The sequence below is a fragment of the Glycine soja genome, chromosome 16 (assembly GCF_004193775.1).
Source record: "Glycine soja cultivar W05 chromosome 16, ASM419377v2, whole genome shotgun sequence".
Classification (NCBI taxonomy): domain Eukaryota; kingdom Viridiplantae; phylum Streptophyta; class Magnoliopsida; order Fabales; family Fabaceae; genus Glycine; species Glycine soja.
In genome coordinates, this window is record NC_041017.1 from 29,850,730 (window position 1) to 29,867,942 (window position 17,213).

The 17,213-nt window shown below is 34.3% G+C and overlaps 1 protein-coding gene across 2 annotated transcripts; it reads left to right on the top strand.

Annotated features, from left to right (window-relative positions):
* Positions 1-2,316: 2,316 nt before the first annotated feature.
* LOC114390761 (sugar transporter ERD6-like 6) lies at positions 2,317-7,808 on the top strand. Of its 2 annotated transcripts, none has more exons than XM_028351638.1 (18): positions 2,317-2,947; positions 3,380-3,442; positions 3,526-3,615; positions 3,731-3,790; positions 3,872-3,937; positions 4,039-4,104; positions 4,202-4,277; positions 4,897-4,961; positions 5,133-5,225; positions 5,365-5,445; positions 5,558-5,642; positions 6,100-6,146; positions 6,236-6,298; positions 6,407-6,466; positions 6,549-6,614; positions 6,708-6,767; positions 7,098-7,212; positions 7,281-7,808. In XM_028351638.1, exons 1-18 carry the CDS (start codon positions 2,762-2,764, stop codon positions 7,391-7,393), a joined length of 1,455 nt encoding a protein of 484 aa, XP_028207439.1. In that variant the 5' UTR covers positions 2,317-2,761; the 3' UTR covers positions 7,394-7,808. The 2 variants fall into 2 exon arrangements, with proteins under 2 accessions (XP_028207439.1, XP_028207440.1); XM_028351639.1 differs by having other exon boundaries at positions 2,318-2,947; positions 3,380-3,456.
* Positions 7,809-17,213: the final 9,405 nt, after the last annotated feature.

The following is a 17,213-nucleotide window of genomic DNA, read 5'->3' on the forward strand; positions in this document are numbered from 1 at the left end:
TGAGATTGCACACATTTGAGTTGTGCACGTATTTCTCATTGAGGATTTTGACCCATAGTTTGTTCAGATCTTGCATAAGCACCTACACATGCTTACCTAACAAAGCAATATTCACTTGTTTACATTTGTGAACACTCAAGCCACCATGTTGTCGAGACTTAGAGATAGTGCCCCAGTCAACCCAATGGTTGTGGTTACCACCCCAAATAAAACACCTAATTCTGGAATCAATAGTATCACAGATACCTTGGGGAATCCATAAGTTCTGCATCATATAAAAGGGGATAGCTGGCAAGACTGAGTTAGCAAGAGTAACTCTTCCAGCACAATTAAGAAGTTTACTCTTCCAACCAATTATGCGACTATTCACTCTATCCAGTAGGAAAGCAAAATATGCCTTTTTAGTCTTACTAGTGATCAAAGGAAAGCCTAGATATTTACTAGGGTGATGAGTGCGCTAAAAATTAAGAATATAGACAAATTTCTGGATTTGACTTCGAGAAACATTCTTGGAGGCAAAGAAGTTTGATTTATGAACATTCACCTTAAGACCATAGGCAAGGAAAAACCCTCTGAGAACATCTTGTACCAACTTTACCTGAGAAACAATTGCTTTTGTAAACAACAAACAATCATTGACAAAGTAGAAATGTGATATCTTGGATCCATTCCTAGAGATAGATACTAACTACCAATGGCCATCACTCACCTTATCTTGGATGAGAAGGCCCTGCTTCTCCATACAAAATAAGAATAGGTACAATGACATAGGATCTCCCTGACGATGATCATGGCGAGAAGAAAAAAAGGGATACAAAAAGTCTTCCTCAGTGGTACAATTCATAATCAAATCAACAATCTTGGTAGGGAAGCCAAATTCACAAAGAGTCTTCCTCAAGAAGCTCCAATCAACTCTATCATAAGCTTTTTCAAAATCAATTTTAAACATGATAAAACCAGTCTTACCTATCTTCTTGTGCATATGGTGGACAATCTCTTGGGTAATAATAGCATTATCACATGTACCCCATTTTGGTAAAAAAAACTCTGAAGTGGCCCAACTATAACATCCAAATGAGGTTGTATCCAGTTAACAAGAACTTTGGATACAAGCATGAACAACACATTACACAAACTAATTGGCTTGAAATCCCTGATAATGGTAGGACTATTTGATTTAGGAATAGGGACAATCACAATTTCAACAAGTTGAGGTGGAATTATACCTGAAGAAAAGATATTAGATACCAAGTCCTAGATGTCTTGCTTGATATGATGCAAATAGGTTATAAAGAAGATTTGCTAGAAACCATCAAATCTTGGTGCTTTGTAGGGGTTCATAACAAAGAGAGCATCTTTTACTTCCCTAAGGGACACTGGTGGCACAACAGATTCTTGCACTATGTCATCAAATTTAGGAATATGAGAGACATTGTCACATCTCAGAATATACCAAACAATGGATTAAAAGAGCTTTTGGTAGAAATTCAATGCTTCTTTCTTGACAAGGTTTGCATCTGTACACCACACACCATCAATAAATAACCTTGTGACTTTATTCTTCTCCTCTAAATAATTGTTTGAGTGTGAAAGGATTTAGTGTTTTTATTCCCATATTTCACCAGTTCTCCCGTGACTTGTAAAACCAAAACATTTCATCTCTACAAAGAATCTGGTCATACTTAATTATGATAGTATTTGTAATAATTCATATATCTTTCTTAACCAACTTAGTTAGAACCATTTAGCATTTTTTTTCATAACCATGATACTGAAATTTAAACTTAAATCTCACACTACACAAATCATCTAAATCTCTACCTATGTCATACTATCATATAGAGAGTGTTTAACAAGAAATTTCAGTTAATTTTTTTATTAACTAAAAAACTTGTTTGATTGTTTAGTAAAGAAGTTTTTTTATAATAATTTTTATTTTTTTTTGAAACGTTACTTGAAATAATATTTTTTAAAACAATTAATTTCTAACTTTTTATTTATTCTCTTTTTTTTTAATACTTAATACTTTTTGTTTTAAATATTTTCTATTGGAGATAATGTAATTTTACATTTTTCAGTTACAAATCATTTTACCAAAATTAATTTTTCAACCAATTTTGTTAAACATTATCTATATCCTAACCAGCAGCGTTATCAAAATTAGGGTTTCCACAAATGAAATATTAAGACATAATAAAACAGCAATAAAAAAGATAATCAGACAAAATAGTTTTCGCATTCTCCTCGTGCTGAATGGACAACAACGCGTTTCATCTGCCAGTCATGTTAATCAAAGCAACCACATTTCACAAGATGGGAACTGGTACTTCCCTGGCCAGGTTTTTAGTTTTAGGTTTGTTACCAGTTGCAGCACTCAACCGTCAATTATTGAGCTCGGTCGCTGGAAAAATCCAAAACAACAGTGTCAGTGAGGTCACCACTTCACTCACCGCCCCAACACCACACGCTAGATATTTTAAGTTTAATTTTAAAAACTCCAAACCCTTTTGCGTTTCCGTTCATAAACCAATCATAATTCCTCTGACTGGTGGACCGAACAGATAAAATTAATTAAGCATCGAAACGTGACCCTTCCAATCTCGCAACGCAAGCGACAACAATCGTCACAGCTCAGCAGCACAATCAAAACCAAAACTCCCTCCCCTTGGGACATTTTTACAAACACCTTCTGCCTACAAATAAAAGATATTTCAGTTTTCATGTCCTCGTAGTGGTTGGGTTTGAGTGCGTGTGTGTGAGAATGGAAGAGAGTGGCGATGCGAGGGATCTTCAGAAACCGTTCCTCCACACAGGGAGTTGGTACAAGATGGGTTCCAGGCAGTCCAGCATCATGGGATCCTCCACTCAGGTTATCCGCGACGGCGCCGTTTCCGTCCTCTTCTGCGTCCTCATCGTCGCCTTGGGTCCCATTCAATTCGGCTTCACGGTAAGAGAAAACGAAGAAGATGCACTTTAGAGAATAAAATGCACCAATAGTCATTGAGGTTTTTCTGATTTGTAGTATTTGTTATATGCATATACTTGATTTTACGACAATCATCAGATTTATCAGCGAGGGATTAGATAATTTCCTGCTTAAACAGTGATATTGAATTCGAGTTCTAGTATACAACAGCGTTAAAGTAGAACTTCGTTGCTGTCCGTAGTAATTGCCTCTAGTGTATGTACCAAAAAAAGGGAGTAGGATAATATCTTGAGAATTTAGATTTGATCGAGCCCAAATCGCGTGTGTTTCATATTGTCCACATCATCTATTGGATAAGATTTTTGTTGATGTTTGTTATTATTGGTAAAGGAGTTGGATTAAAAGGAAGTGTTTTATTATTAGTTTTAACTATTTTGAATTTTTTTGGCGCAGTGTGGGTATTCTTCTCCAACCCAAGGGGCTATAGTTCGCGATCTAAACCTCTCTATTTCGGAGGTCTTGCTGTATATGTAAATTATCTGGTTTGTTATTTTTTGTTTTTTAAGGTTTTGGTGCTTAATATGTTTAGTTCGCTGCAGTTTTCTTTCTTTGGATCTTTGTCTAATGTGGGAGCAATGGTGGGAGCTATAGCTAGTGGTCAGATAGCTGAATACATCGGGCGCAAAGGGGTATTTTATTGATTTATTCATTTGTAGTGCATGTTTTGAAGTCAGTCTTTCAAAGGAAAATCTATGAATGTGAAGAGTGGTTGGTGATTTTTGGCCTGTTTTTTGAATGTTGCAGTCATTGATGATTGCTGCGATCCCCAATATAATAGGGTGGCTTGCTATTTCTTTTGCCAAAGTAAGTATGAGTGGTTTGATTTTGATACAGTGGCTGGCTCCTTCTCTATGTGTAAATCATTGTTTGTTGTTGCTTTTATAGGATTCCTCGTTTTTGTATATGGGGAGGTTGTTGGAAGGTTTTGGCGTTGGGATTATCTCTTATGTGGTAAACTTGATCACCTCTCTTAATCAGTTTTATTGCTTGGGCTTTTTGGTAAGAATGCTGAGTGAAAGTGGTCCGTGTACTGGTTCTTTTGTTCTGTTTAGGTGCCTGTTTATATAGCTGAGATTGCACCTCAAAACTTGAGAGGTGGCCTTGGATCAGTGAACCAGGTTGAAGCCTTATTGTTGCTTCTTGATGCAAGTCTGTTTTTTTTTTTTTTTTATTTGAAGTTTATTATTCATTAATTTTGTAGTTTTTCTGGCTCAGCTCTCTGTTACAATTGGCATTATGCTGGCTTATCTGTTGGGTCTTTTTGTCAACTGGAGAGTCCTTGCAATTCTAGGTAAATTGCTAATTATTTACTTGGCTTAGCTCTTGCGGATAGACAAATGAAAATATTAAAAACCTTGGTCACAAATTAGTTTCATTAAGTTCTTACAGAAAGGAACAGAAGGAATATGTGTGTACAGGGGAGGAGCCATATTTATAAAATAAAAAACAGTTGACCGTGATATACAGGAGTAAATTTGATCGGGGATAGAAAGCACGAATATGGCCTGTGGTCTTGAAGAAACACGGCACAAGCTGACAACTATAATAAACCTTATTAAATTAGCATAAAAATGCAAATTTTAAATCTGAAGAGGGAATCAGAGTAAATTTGAGCATGAGTTATTGCTGATAAAATAAAATTCTACAATTTATCAAATTTAGTGATATTCCTATTTGCATTAGTGTAATACTTTGATAAATATAAGTAAAAGAAATTATAAGATGCAGTTAGAAGTATTCAAAGTGTGTGACATGTCCAACATGGCATGAAACAGACATGATGTTCTTAAAAAGCTACAGGAGGTTTAATAAATAATGGTTTGATCTTTCAAAACCTTGTGTGTAGAGCATATCAGTACTCAGTTTCTGCAACCTAAGTAATAACAATAACTATTTTATGTTTGCTGCAGGAATTTTGCCTTGTACAGTATTAATACCTGGATTATTTTTCATACCTGAATCCCCCAGATGGTTGGTATGGATATGTTATTCATTATGCTGATCAAATTTTGTACTTTTAATCTTTGTTAAAATACTTGTTCCTTCCAGAAAAGAAGGATGGCTACTCATTCTACTCTTGCTAATTATCTTTCTGCTTCTCTTTTATTTTATTTTCCTGGTTTGGTGGGTAATCGGGGAAGTGTAGGCCAAGATGGGGATGATAGATGAGTTTGAGACTTCTTTGCAAGTGTTACGAGGATTTGACACTGATATATCTGTTGAAGTACATGAAATTAAGGTATTTTTTTGGCTCATCATTGTGGCTAAAATTTTCCACCCAAATGCATGATAGGATGCATATGTGAGGTGCAGTTAAGTATATAGCTTTATAATATGTATTTCAGAAACATGCACTGCTAACCATTTTACTTTTCTAGAGATCTGTGGCTTCAACGGGAAAAAGAGCTGCAATCCGATTTGCAGATCTCAAGAGGAAAAGATATTGGTTCCCGTTAATGGTATAATATGATGCTGTATAAGTTCTGATTTTCTAAACCCTCTCTTCCCAAGCATGACTTATTGTCATTTATCCAAAAGGTCAAGCATTATTTGCTAACTGAGCTCCTGCAGGTTGGTATTGGATTACTTGTTCTTCAGCAATTATCTGGTATCAATGGAATTTTGTTCTATTCAACTACCATCTTTGCAAATGCAGGTATAGATCTATCTATCAGCAGTTAAACTGAATTTTATCGGGTTGATAATTTTATTTTTTATTTTTTTGGTTTGGAGGGTGGGGACGTGGGAAGATGAGACTGACGAGGGTGATTGGTGTTAAGTAATCTGTGGGGTGAAGAAAATTTTAAACACTCAAAATTCCTGTGCATGAAGTATAACATGGCTTGAGGTGTTACTATATGTTGAAAATTGTATCTGAAATCTGAATGGCATTAAACTCTTCATTAGTTCATTTTAATGAGTCTCAGATTTTTGGTCCTAATGATGTGTTCGATTGAAAGGAATGTAAAGATGGTTAATTCTGATATACAGTTTTTTTTTGGGTTTTAGTTTCAGCACTTAGTAACAGTAACTGATTTGTGATTTTAGATGATAGCTGTAATACATCCAGGATTTGAACTGCACCTGATCTGGTGTTTGACTTATTGTAACAGGAATTTCATCCAGCGAAGCTGCTACAGTTGGACTTGGAGCCGTTCAGGTTGCATAATAAAGCCTAGACTGCATATCATGTTTCATGTGAATATAATGATAGTGAATTCAGTTCTAGTAATCAGCTTTCTTTTTCAGGTCATAGCAACTGGAATTTCCACATGGTTGGTGGACAAAAGTGGCCGGAGGCTGCTTCTAATAGTGAGTATGAAGCAAAATTCATTCATTTGTAACCATTTTCTAATATCTATTATACTAAAGATGGTTATGAAGTTCAATAAAATTTGAGATCTGTTATCACTTCTGCAGATATCCTCATCTGTAATGACAGTTAGCCTTCTCATTGTTTCTATAGCATTTTATCTGGAGGTTGGTAATAGTAATGGTAATATCTTAATTCAATTTCAGAAGATTAGCTATAATTTTAACTAGTTTATTTGATTGATACCAGGGGGTTGTATCAGAGGATTCACATTTATTCAGCATTTTGGGAATAGTTTCTGTTGTTGGACTCGTGGTATGTTACTTGGGCTTGGTTGGGATTTCTTCTTTGTACAATTTGCAATTTAAGATTTCTAGCACTCATCCGTTTGATCAACAATTTTTGTAGGCTATGGTGATTGGGTTCTCTCTAGGTCTGGGACCCATCCCTTGGCTTATAATGTCTGAGGTATGAAATACTTAGTATGCAAAACATCTGAAGGATCTAGTAATTGTTGCATTATTTACTATCTAGTTAATGCCTGCAGGTTCCCTTGTTTTTTTTCTTTTTGGTTCTAATGGCACCATGCCACTTTTGGATATTGAATCATGGTTGCGGAACTTGAGTTGTGGATAACATCAAAGAATCAATTTTATCCCATAAAATCATAAGTAGAAGCAACTGTTTATTGCTTTGCCTTCACCATGAAAAAAAATTAATTATCTAATCCAACCACACTATTAATTGTGTTCATTGAATATGTGGGTAATTTCTAACTTGTTTAATAATGCTTTTCAGATACTTCCAGTGAATATAAAGGGCCTTGCTGGCAGCATAGCGACAATGGGAAATTGGCTGATTTCGTGGGGGATCACGATGACTGCTAACTTGCTTTTGAATTGGAGCAGTGGAGGTGAGTGTTCGTATAATTCATGTCTTATATCTTTGTCAATATAATAATGCTGACTTGTCTGTCTACAGGGACATTTACAATCTACACAGTCGTAGCTGCCTTTACTATAGCTTTTATAGCAATGTGGGTTCCTGAGACCAAGGGAAGAACATTGGAAGAAATTCAGTTTTCCTTCAGATAGATATATGTTTTGGGAGAGCACAGAGGTAGTCTATTATGTTTAAATTTAAATGACGAGTCCACCAGTATCATGTATTTTTGTAGTCCATTGTATTTTTATTGTGTATCAAATTTTCTGTAACAAATGAAAGGAGAAGAATCAGTGCATCGTGTTTTTTCACTGTACAAGCTATTGGTACAAAGAAAATAAAACAAATATAGTAGCAAAAAAATGAGAAAGACAAGAACAAAAAACTTCTAGTCATAGTGTAGCTGTTAAAATCGAGTTTATTTCTATTACGAATTGTATTCTGTCATGGCATAGGGAAGAAGAAACTACTAGTGGCATCTATTGTAAACGTGGTCACCAAGTAAACCAGTGACTTGGTTACTCACCTTGATGACTTGAATTATTGCATAACATTCTGGTTGCTTTCCTGGTTTTGGCTGATTCTCTTATTGTCGGGTAATCAAATTAAGAAATAAAATGATTATGGTGCTCAACAATAAAGCAACATCAATCAGAAGTATGTTATTGTGAAACAATGATGTGGAAATGCAGAGGTGCAAACCATAGGTTCTAGCTGGTTGGCTAAATTTTGATTAATGAATTCGTTTAGAAGGATAAAATCCCCTTGAAGCTTATATGTGTTTCAAACCAGTTGAAACATTGCTATAAGAAAATGAATTTCTCAAGGAGAAATTTTATTTAAAAAAGTATTTTTCTTTTTTATTAATAAAAATGCCACTTTTCCTTTCATTTGTATTTAAAAAATGAAATAAGAATAAGATAAGTTGTCAAAATTTGGCTTTATAGTTTATACCGATAAAATTTTAACCCAATTTTAGCAATGTCTTACCCTTCTGTGTCATCGTCGTTGCCTTGGTTCCCATCCAATTCGGCTTCTCGGTAACAAAATAATCATTCATTTTAGCATACTTTAGAATTTATTATTTACTTTTATCCACAATTCTCGTATTATCATTGTCCCATCCTGCAATCAGCTTTTCTCTTTCTCTTTAGCTTGGAGGCAACAACGTGAGTCTTGTTCCCTCTACATAGATCCCATGATATCTTTGCCATGGTCGACGACCAAATTTTTTAAGGATATTATTTATTATAAGACGTCTCTTAACAATTTTCATAAATAATCTTCTTCCTCCCTTTCTTCTCTTAATTATTCTCAGTCTAAAAACTATACAATCTACTTTCTTTACTATGTTTTAAGTGATTTTTTTGGTGTCATACTAATATTTATCCATATACAATTATTTTTATATCATATTCTTGGTTGTGTGTATGCACATCAATATTAACATTCTCAATCACGCTATATTTTTTTCCTTGTTCTTTTAAAATCTAACATTAATTGTCATTATAATATAGTTAGATGTATTACAATATAATAAAAAATTTGTTTTTGAACTTGATAAGTTGTTTGTAATCACAAATAATGTTTTTTATGCCGATAAAATATAACAACATTTTTTTTTCCTTTCTTCATTTTGACCTTCCAACTTGTATTCCACGTGTAACATGTTTATTAATTTTTTCTCATAATTTTATGATATGGATCTCAAATATTTGAAGTTAGAAACATGTAATATAACCACTTCTCCTATTTTTACTTTCAAGTCATTTTCCTCTTTTTTTAAAAAAAAAATTAAAATTACAATGCATATATTGTGTCTCACCTATACTCAATCGAAAATCCTTTGGTTTTTTTATTATTAGAAATTCAAAGTATATTTCCAAAGCTCAAGTTTAGAGCTAACCTTTTCCTTTAATTCTTAATTAAAATTGTATCATCTCCAACAACATGCAATCAATATTTTCTAAATACCTAGTAAGCACATTCTAGACTAAATTAAAAAAGGACTCAATGCTGAACCCTGATATGTAATTTTATCAACCAAGCTTATTATATCTATGTGAAGCTTTAAAATATTCTTTTATTATTTGTCTTGAACATTTTCATTTTTTGTAATACTCTTCGGAATCCTCATACACATTTCTTTACCTAGAGGAATTGGAAAAAAAAGAAAACGCTTGGTTGATTTTTTTTTTAATTATTCTTTATTTTTATTTTATTTTTTTGCAGACGGGGTATTCTTCTCCGACACAAAGGGCTATAGTTCGCGATCTAAAGCTCTCGGTTTCGGAATTTGGAGGTGTTGCTATATATATAGTATATACATCTCTTTGGTTTATTATTCTTCGTGGTTTAAGGTTTTGTTGATTATTATATTGGTTTCGTTGCAGTTCTCCTTGTTTGGATCGAAATTGGTGACAACAGAAAAGCCAAATTCTTTGGATTATTGTCGAATGTGGGTGCAAAATGATGGGGGCTATGGTTAGGAAATTGACTCGCTTTTTAAGCTGTTCCGGGTGTTATTCCTTCAAAATAACGTAATTTTAAAAGTTGTGTTAATATTTAACTCAAAAAGGGATAATAGAAAAGTTAAGTCCTTATGATTAGTGGTTAGATAGTTGAATAAATCAAGCACAAAGGGGTATTTTATTTATAGTATATATTATTTTAGTTTTTGAAAGTATTTGGTATGATCACATTAGTCTAATTTTTTTATAAAAATGTAACTTAAATGATAATAATTAAAATGTGTTTAGAGATTAAATGATTGTAAAAGTTAAGTTTATATATTTTGATAGAAAAATTGGAAATTTCAAAAATCTATTTTAAATTTTCTTAATTTTAGAAATTAATGTGACAATGATTATACTTTCAGGTACTATAATAATTTATTTATTTATAATATTATTTCTATTAATTTTAATAATTAAATAATTATTTCTTATATATAAGATTGAAAGTAGGATTTGTTTTAAAGTCAGCCTTTTAAAGGAAAATCAATGAATGTGACCAGTGATGAGTGATTTTTCACATGTTTTTGAATGTTGTAGTCGTTGATGATTGCTTCGATTCTAAATATAATAGGCCGGCTTTCTTATTTTTTTTAAATTGGTTGGCCTATTAGTAAGAATGTTATGAGAAAATTATTTGTGTACTGATTCTTTTGCTTTGTTCAGGTGCCTGTTTATATAGTTTATATTTATTATTATTTTTTATTCAGAACAATTTGGCATTATGTTGGCCTATCTGTTGGGCCTTTTGGTCAATGGTAACGAAATCATTTATTTTTACAAATTTTGTAAAAAAAACCTACTTCACTAAACAAAATAAGGAAAATTATTTTTAAAATACTATTAAATATTTTTCTTAAAATTAAAATATGTGTTATCTTGAACTTAGAAAAATTAAGGATAAATATATTTATATCGTATATTTGTACTAAATAAAAGAAAAATTAGCATGAGTTATGGATAAATAAATAATTATTTTTAAATTCTATTGGGTCAATTATGGAACATTTCTTTTTTAAAGTATGGAAATGAATGTGTTTGATTATAGTTTTTAAATTTTTCTGTTCAAATTGAGAAATGATGGTAACATATTTTTTAACATTTTCTTATTATTAACTAAAATTTATAATTCATTTAAAAAAGACATAGCAATTAGATTTATTTAGAATAATATTTTGAATATGATTATGAAAAAATTATAATATATTAAAAATCAACTAATAGAGATAATTTGTTATGGTAATAAATTATGTATCACAAATTGTTAATTTTTGTAATGTTGATGTAAGTCATTAAGTCGGAAATGTATTACTATTTCATAGGTTATACAATTCACTTTCTATATGTCTGAAGATTCTAGAAATATTTATACAAAAGACTATTATTTTGTTTAAAAAAATTGTTGTGGTCATTATTTTCTTAATAGATATTTGAAGTAATAAAAAATAGTCTTAATTTTTGTACCATGTTAAAAAAAAGTGAAAAAAATAGTGTAAGTTTGTTTTAATGTTGTATTTAAACGTGTGAAATACAACAAAAAAATATAATAAAAAATAAATTCTCAAATTATGTTATTAAAAAATTAATTAAACAATGGACATATAGAGGAATAAGTTTGTAACTTTTATTCATCAATTTGATATTAGTTTACAGTGATGTATATACAAGTGAACAACCCTAATATGTAGTGAATCAAGCTACCAATCTCCTAATAATTCTCAACAAATCAGAATTGGAAATAACAGATTTGCACAAATTTGCACGGCTAAATAATTAAAGGAATTGAAAACTAATTATTATGATTGATATCCTCCCGCAAGTTGTATAATCTGGATGAGAGATGCAACTTGGACAGTAGCGATTTGAACCGAGGGCGAAGCAGAGGCTTTGTTAGAATATCAGCAAGTTGATCATCGGTAGACACAAAAGACACTCGAAACTTGCCATGTTGAACATGTTCTCGGACAAAGTGGTAGGCTAAGACTATATGTTTCATCCGAGAGTGGAAGACAGGATTAGCACTGAGATTTGTGGCACCAAGATTGTCACAGTATATGACTGGATTGGCAGTGGGCATGTGACCAAGTTCTGTGAACAAGGAAAGAACCCATAATAGTTCACTAGCCGTGTCAGCCAAGGCTTTGTATTCTACTTCAGTTGATGATCGAGCAACAGAACGTTGTTTGCGGAAGCTCCAGGAGATGGGAGTGTTACCGAGATACAACAAGTAACCAGTGGTTGAAACATAATCATCCTTGTCACCAGCCCAATCAGCATCCGAGTAGGCAAAGGTCAAAGGAGCAGTCGCTGAGATGAAGACTCCTTTGTCACAAGAGCCCGCCAAATATCGGAGCACTCATTTGAGTGCAGACCAATGCGCCGTTCTTGGATTTTGCATGAACTGTGCGAGTTTGTTAGTGCTGAAGGCGATGTCTGGACGTGTAAGACTCAAGTATTGAAGGCTTCCAACCAGTGTGCGGTACTCCTTTGGAGAGGGTAGGAGATCACCAGAATCCTTAAGTAATTGAACACTCGCTGACAAAGGAGTGAATGCTGGTTTTGTATTTGTCATGCCTGATTTATGTAGCAGATCAATGATATATTTCATTTGTGAAAGAAACATTCCTGCAGCGGAAGGAATTACTTCGACACCCAAGAAATAACTGAGACATCCAAGATCTTTTAACGAAAACCGAGCAGCAAGTGTGGCAATGAGTTTGGACAGCTCTGCAGATGAATTTCCAGTCATAATTATATCATCAACATATACTAATAAGTAAAGTGTAACCTCTGGTTTTTGGTAGATGAAAAGAGATGCATCTGCGGTGGAATTGACAAAACCAAGAGAGAGCAGGAATACATGAAGCTCCATATACCAGGCGCGGGGTGCTTGCTTCAGCCCATAGAGTGCCTTTTTGAGGCGACAAACATGATCAGGAAAGTTTTTGTTGACAAAACCAGGTGGTTGTATCATGAAGACTTCCTCCTTAAGTATCCCTTGAAGAAATGCATTGTTGACATCAAGCTGACGTATGGGCCACCCTTGACGAACTGCAAGAGTTAGGACAATGCGAATGGTCACTGGTTTAACAATGGGGCTAAAAGTTTCTGTATAGTCCCAACCAGAGCGTTGGTGAAACCCTTTGGCGACTAACCGAGCCTTGTAACGATCAATTGATCCGTCTGGATTTCGTTTGATTCGAAATACCCATTTACAGCCAACCAAATTTTGATCAGAGGACCGACTGACAAGATCCCAAGTGTTGTTGTGGTGTAAGGCATCAAATTCGGCTTGCATGGCTGAGCGCCAATTAGGGTCGCGAAGGGCCTGGGTGATGGTGTTGGGTTCAATGGGAGAGGAGGCTTGGACATGGAGATTAAGCTTTTGGATGGGTTTGATAATGTTGCTTTTAGACCGAGTGATGATCCCACCTCCATTTGGGTTGACAATGGTTTGGGGTGGTGGAGCAGAGAGTTGCGGGGATGATTGTGAGGTTGGAGGAGGAGATTGAGTGGGGTTTGTGGGTTCGGTGGAGGACTGAGCCATATATGGGGAGTTGGTGATGGATGAGGAGGAAGGGGCAGGAGATGAATCTTCCGGTGGGTTCATGGGTTGTAAGATGGAGAGTTGAAGTGGGCCTATTTGTTGCTCCAGACTTGGACTAGCGTGAGTTACTAGGGAGTTGAACGGAAATTCAAATTCAACGAACTTCACATGCCGAGAGGTGTAGATCCTTCCTGTTGTGGGATCGAGACACAAATATGCATGTTGATCAGCCGAGTAACCTACAAAAACACACATAGCAGACTTTGGTGCAAGTTTATGGTTAGCATATGGTTTAATCCAGGGAAAACACAAACATCCAAAACACTTTAACTTATGATAATCTGGACTAATGTTGAGCAATTTAGAATAGGGTGATTGGTACCCAAGAATTGGAGTTGGGAGGCGATTTATGAGATAAGCGGCGGTGGTCATGGCGTGAGGCCAATAGGTGAGGGGCAAGCCCGAGTGATGGAGAAGAGAGAGACCGGTTTCAACAATGTGACGATTCCGGCGTTCTGAAATTCCATTATGTTCAGGTGTATGAGGTGGCGTTGTATGATGACTTATACCATGATTTAGTTAAAAAGGGCGAAGACCAATATATTCGCCACCATTGTCTATGTAAAGAATTTTTATTTTGTGATGATAGAAATTTTCAACTAGCGATTTAAATTTGAGAAATATAGTTTGCACATCAGATTTTTGTTTCATTGGATATAGCCAAATATAGCGAGTAAAATGATCAACAAACATGCAATAATAGCGAAGACCATCAATTGATAAAATAGGAGAAGTCCAGACATCAGAGAAAATTATTTCTAATGGATAACAAGATTTAAGAGTGGATTCATGGAATGGAAGTTTATGACTTTTGCTAATTTGACACGAGTTACAATCGGATTGTGGAAATTTATTTGAGCCTAAGGAAAAATGTTTCTGAACAAATTTGAAAATAGAAGATGAAGGGTGCCCAATCCTATGATGCCATGATGCAGAGGATTCTGTTCGAACCGTATGGACGGAGGGTGAGGTGGCGGGCCAGAGATAGAGTCCATCCACACATGAGCCTTTATGGGTTGTGTGACCCGTCTGCAAGTCCTTCACATAAAAAGAGTTTGGCAGGAAAACAACAGCAGAGTTGGTTTGTTGGGTAAGTTTAGAGACAGAGATTATTTTTTGTTTCATGGAAGGAACACACAAAGCATTAGACAAGGATAAATCATTAAGTAAAAGTGTTCCAGAATGAGTGATGTTTAAACCTGAACCATTACCCATAAGCAGTGAGTCAGGACCAGTGTACGGATGATGAAGCGCCAGATTATCGAGATCATTGGTTACGTGATGTGTCGCTCCACTGTCAAACAGAAAATCATGTTGCGATGGGCCGACAGTTGTAGTATTGACCTGAACCTGTCCAGTGTGAGCCGGAGAGTTACGAGGTGGCGGTGGGACACTAGGATACTGCTGCTGGAAGGTTTTGCACTGAGAGAGAACATGACCTTTGATGTTGCACCACTGACAGCGGCCGAGAAAAGGTTTGCGAGATGCTTTGGTATAGGTGTTTTTGAGAAGGATCCAGAGATCATGCGAGGTCTTGGTTTGAGACACCAGGGAGACCACTTCATTAGAGAGAGTGGTGAGGAGAGCACCATATATAAGGCGGTCCTGTCGACGCCAGGTTTGGTAAGAAGGATTCTGAGTTGTTACCGGAAGTGATGCAGTGGTGGGGGTCGTTTCCGACGGAGTCGGCGTCGAAGATGTTGGAGCGGTGAGGATCGTTTCTGACGGCGCAGGAAAAGATCCATCTGGATATTGGAGGAGATCATAGCCATCAAGGAGAGCTTCAACTTGTTGTTTCCAATTAGGATAATTGTTGGGAAGAAATTTGGTGACATTGGTGAAAGTGATGCAAGCAAGGGGTTTGGATGGCTCATGAGGGTTGGGAATGAAGGAGTTGTTGTCGGCCATGGGAGGCAAGGGTGGGGAACGACGTCCTTAATTGAAGAAATAGGGAATGGGTGGATCGTTTAGGCTGATACCATATAGAAGAATAAGTTTGTAACTTTTATTCATCAATTTGATATTAGTTTACAGTGATATATATACAAGTGAACAACCCTAATATGTAGTGAATCAAGCTACCAATCTCCTAATAATTCTCAACAAATCAGAATTGGAAATAACAGATTTGCATAGATTTGCACGGCTAAATAATTAAAGGAATTGAAAACTAATTATTATGATTGATAGGACACAGCCAATGGTTAAACATTAGAGAGGGGAATGCACGAGTAAATGATGCGGGTGGATATAGCTAATTCTTATCTTTCTAAATGCAGTACCCAAAATGATAAAAGTGCAAAGCCCATATAGAACCACAACAAAAATCCAAGTTCTAAAAATATCTAAATTTGACTATAAATGTTTAAGGTGTCACATATTAAGAAACCTTTCTCCTATCAATGACTCCAACCTTTTCCCTGTCCATTGATTTTCATTTCAGTTAAAATAGGCTGACACAAAGGGTCGATCAACCACCGTAAAGTTTTTCATACCTTTTTAATTTATGTATATAGGTTTGTATGGCTTATTGTTTTGTATAATTAAAAAAATTGCATAAGTATTTGTCTTTATATTGTATTAGTATAGTTTTATTATGAACAAAATTTAGCTATGTTCAATTATTTATTGTTTTTAGATATTCATTCGAGTTGCTTTTATTAACTTTATATATGGATTCCCTTTGCTAAACAAGGCACAAACCAGTGTAGAATACATGATTGAAAGAATGAAATGCACGGTTAAAGGTAATTGTTTTTTGAACTTCAAAAGACAATCTATTCATGTTGTTTTACTAGGATACCTTATTCTAGACAACTAATTGAGTCTATGGAAGAATTATGATAGTGTAAAGAATATAACATATACTTCAGATAGTATAAATAAATTATATTGGTTCATTAAATCTAATTATTTTTATATGTTTAATCTTTTTTGTTTTATTTTGGTTATTCCTCCAGAATAACATTATTAAGGCTTTTTGTGTTGGACCACATACACTTCAAGTAATCATAGATAGGAATAAAGTAACAAAATATAGATTTTGAATTTTTCTTTATTTTAATCAGTTGTATATTATAAATTTATTGCTGACTTATTCTTATTTTATAAATAACTTAAGAGATTATTGAAATTCCATATTCCTATCTGGATGAAGTTAAGGTTTTGGTGAGATTCAACACCATTGGATTTGAAAATGATGAGTTAATTTTTTATGAGGTTGATGTTGAAAATGTTGAATTCCTAAAAAGAGCTATTCCATAATCCATAATTAAGTGTCTTACTTTAATCAAGGTTGTTTCCTTTGATATAAAACGCAAATTAAAATCTTTAGTCCTTATTATAGGAAAATAATTTTGAAATTAAATCTCAATCTTTAATTTTGATTTGTTCTCTAAGTTTTCTTATTTACAGATTAATACACTTTTTCTAATAATACCAAAGTATAACAGTTGTTCAGTTACTCTCATTATTAGAATATCATAATAATTATTGTTATTGATATATGAGGTGACACTTATCAAAGTTTTGGAATTTAAATCTATTTTAATATTATATTTTAAAGACTGATATTTTGATAATTATAGAATATTTAATCATGTTTTAAAGTCGTTTAAATTTAGGCAAATCAGGGTTAGGACAACTAGTTCAACCAATCCCTACCACATGGCATGATCTCGATCCGCGCGTTAATAAGAACGATACATTTGGTCGCCACATTTCTCTCATGTCCAAATGACACGGACAATTCTAAATGACCTTGTAAGATATAACATGTAGTTCCACTTACAAGCTTCTCAGATCTTATTCCTTTTGAATTTTTACAATCTTGTACAAAATTTTTAAAATCAA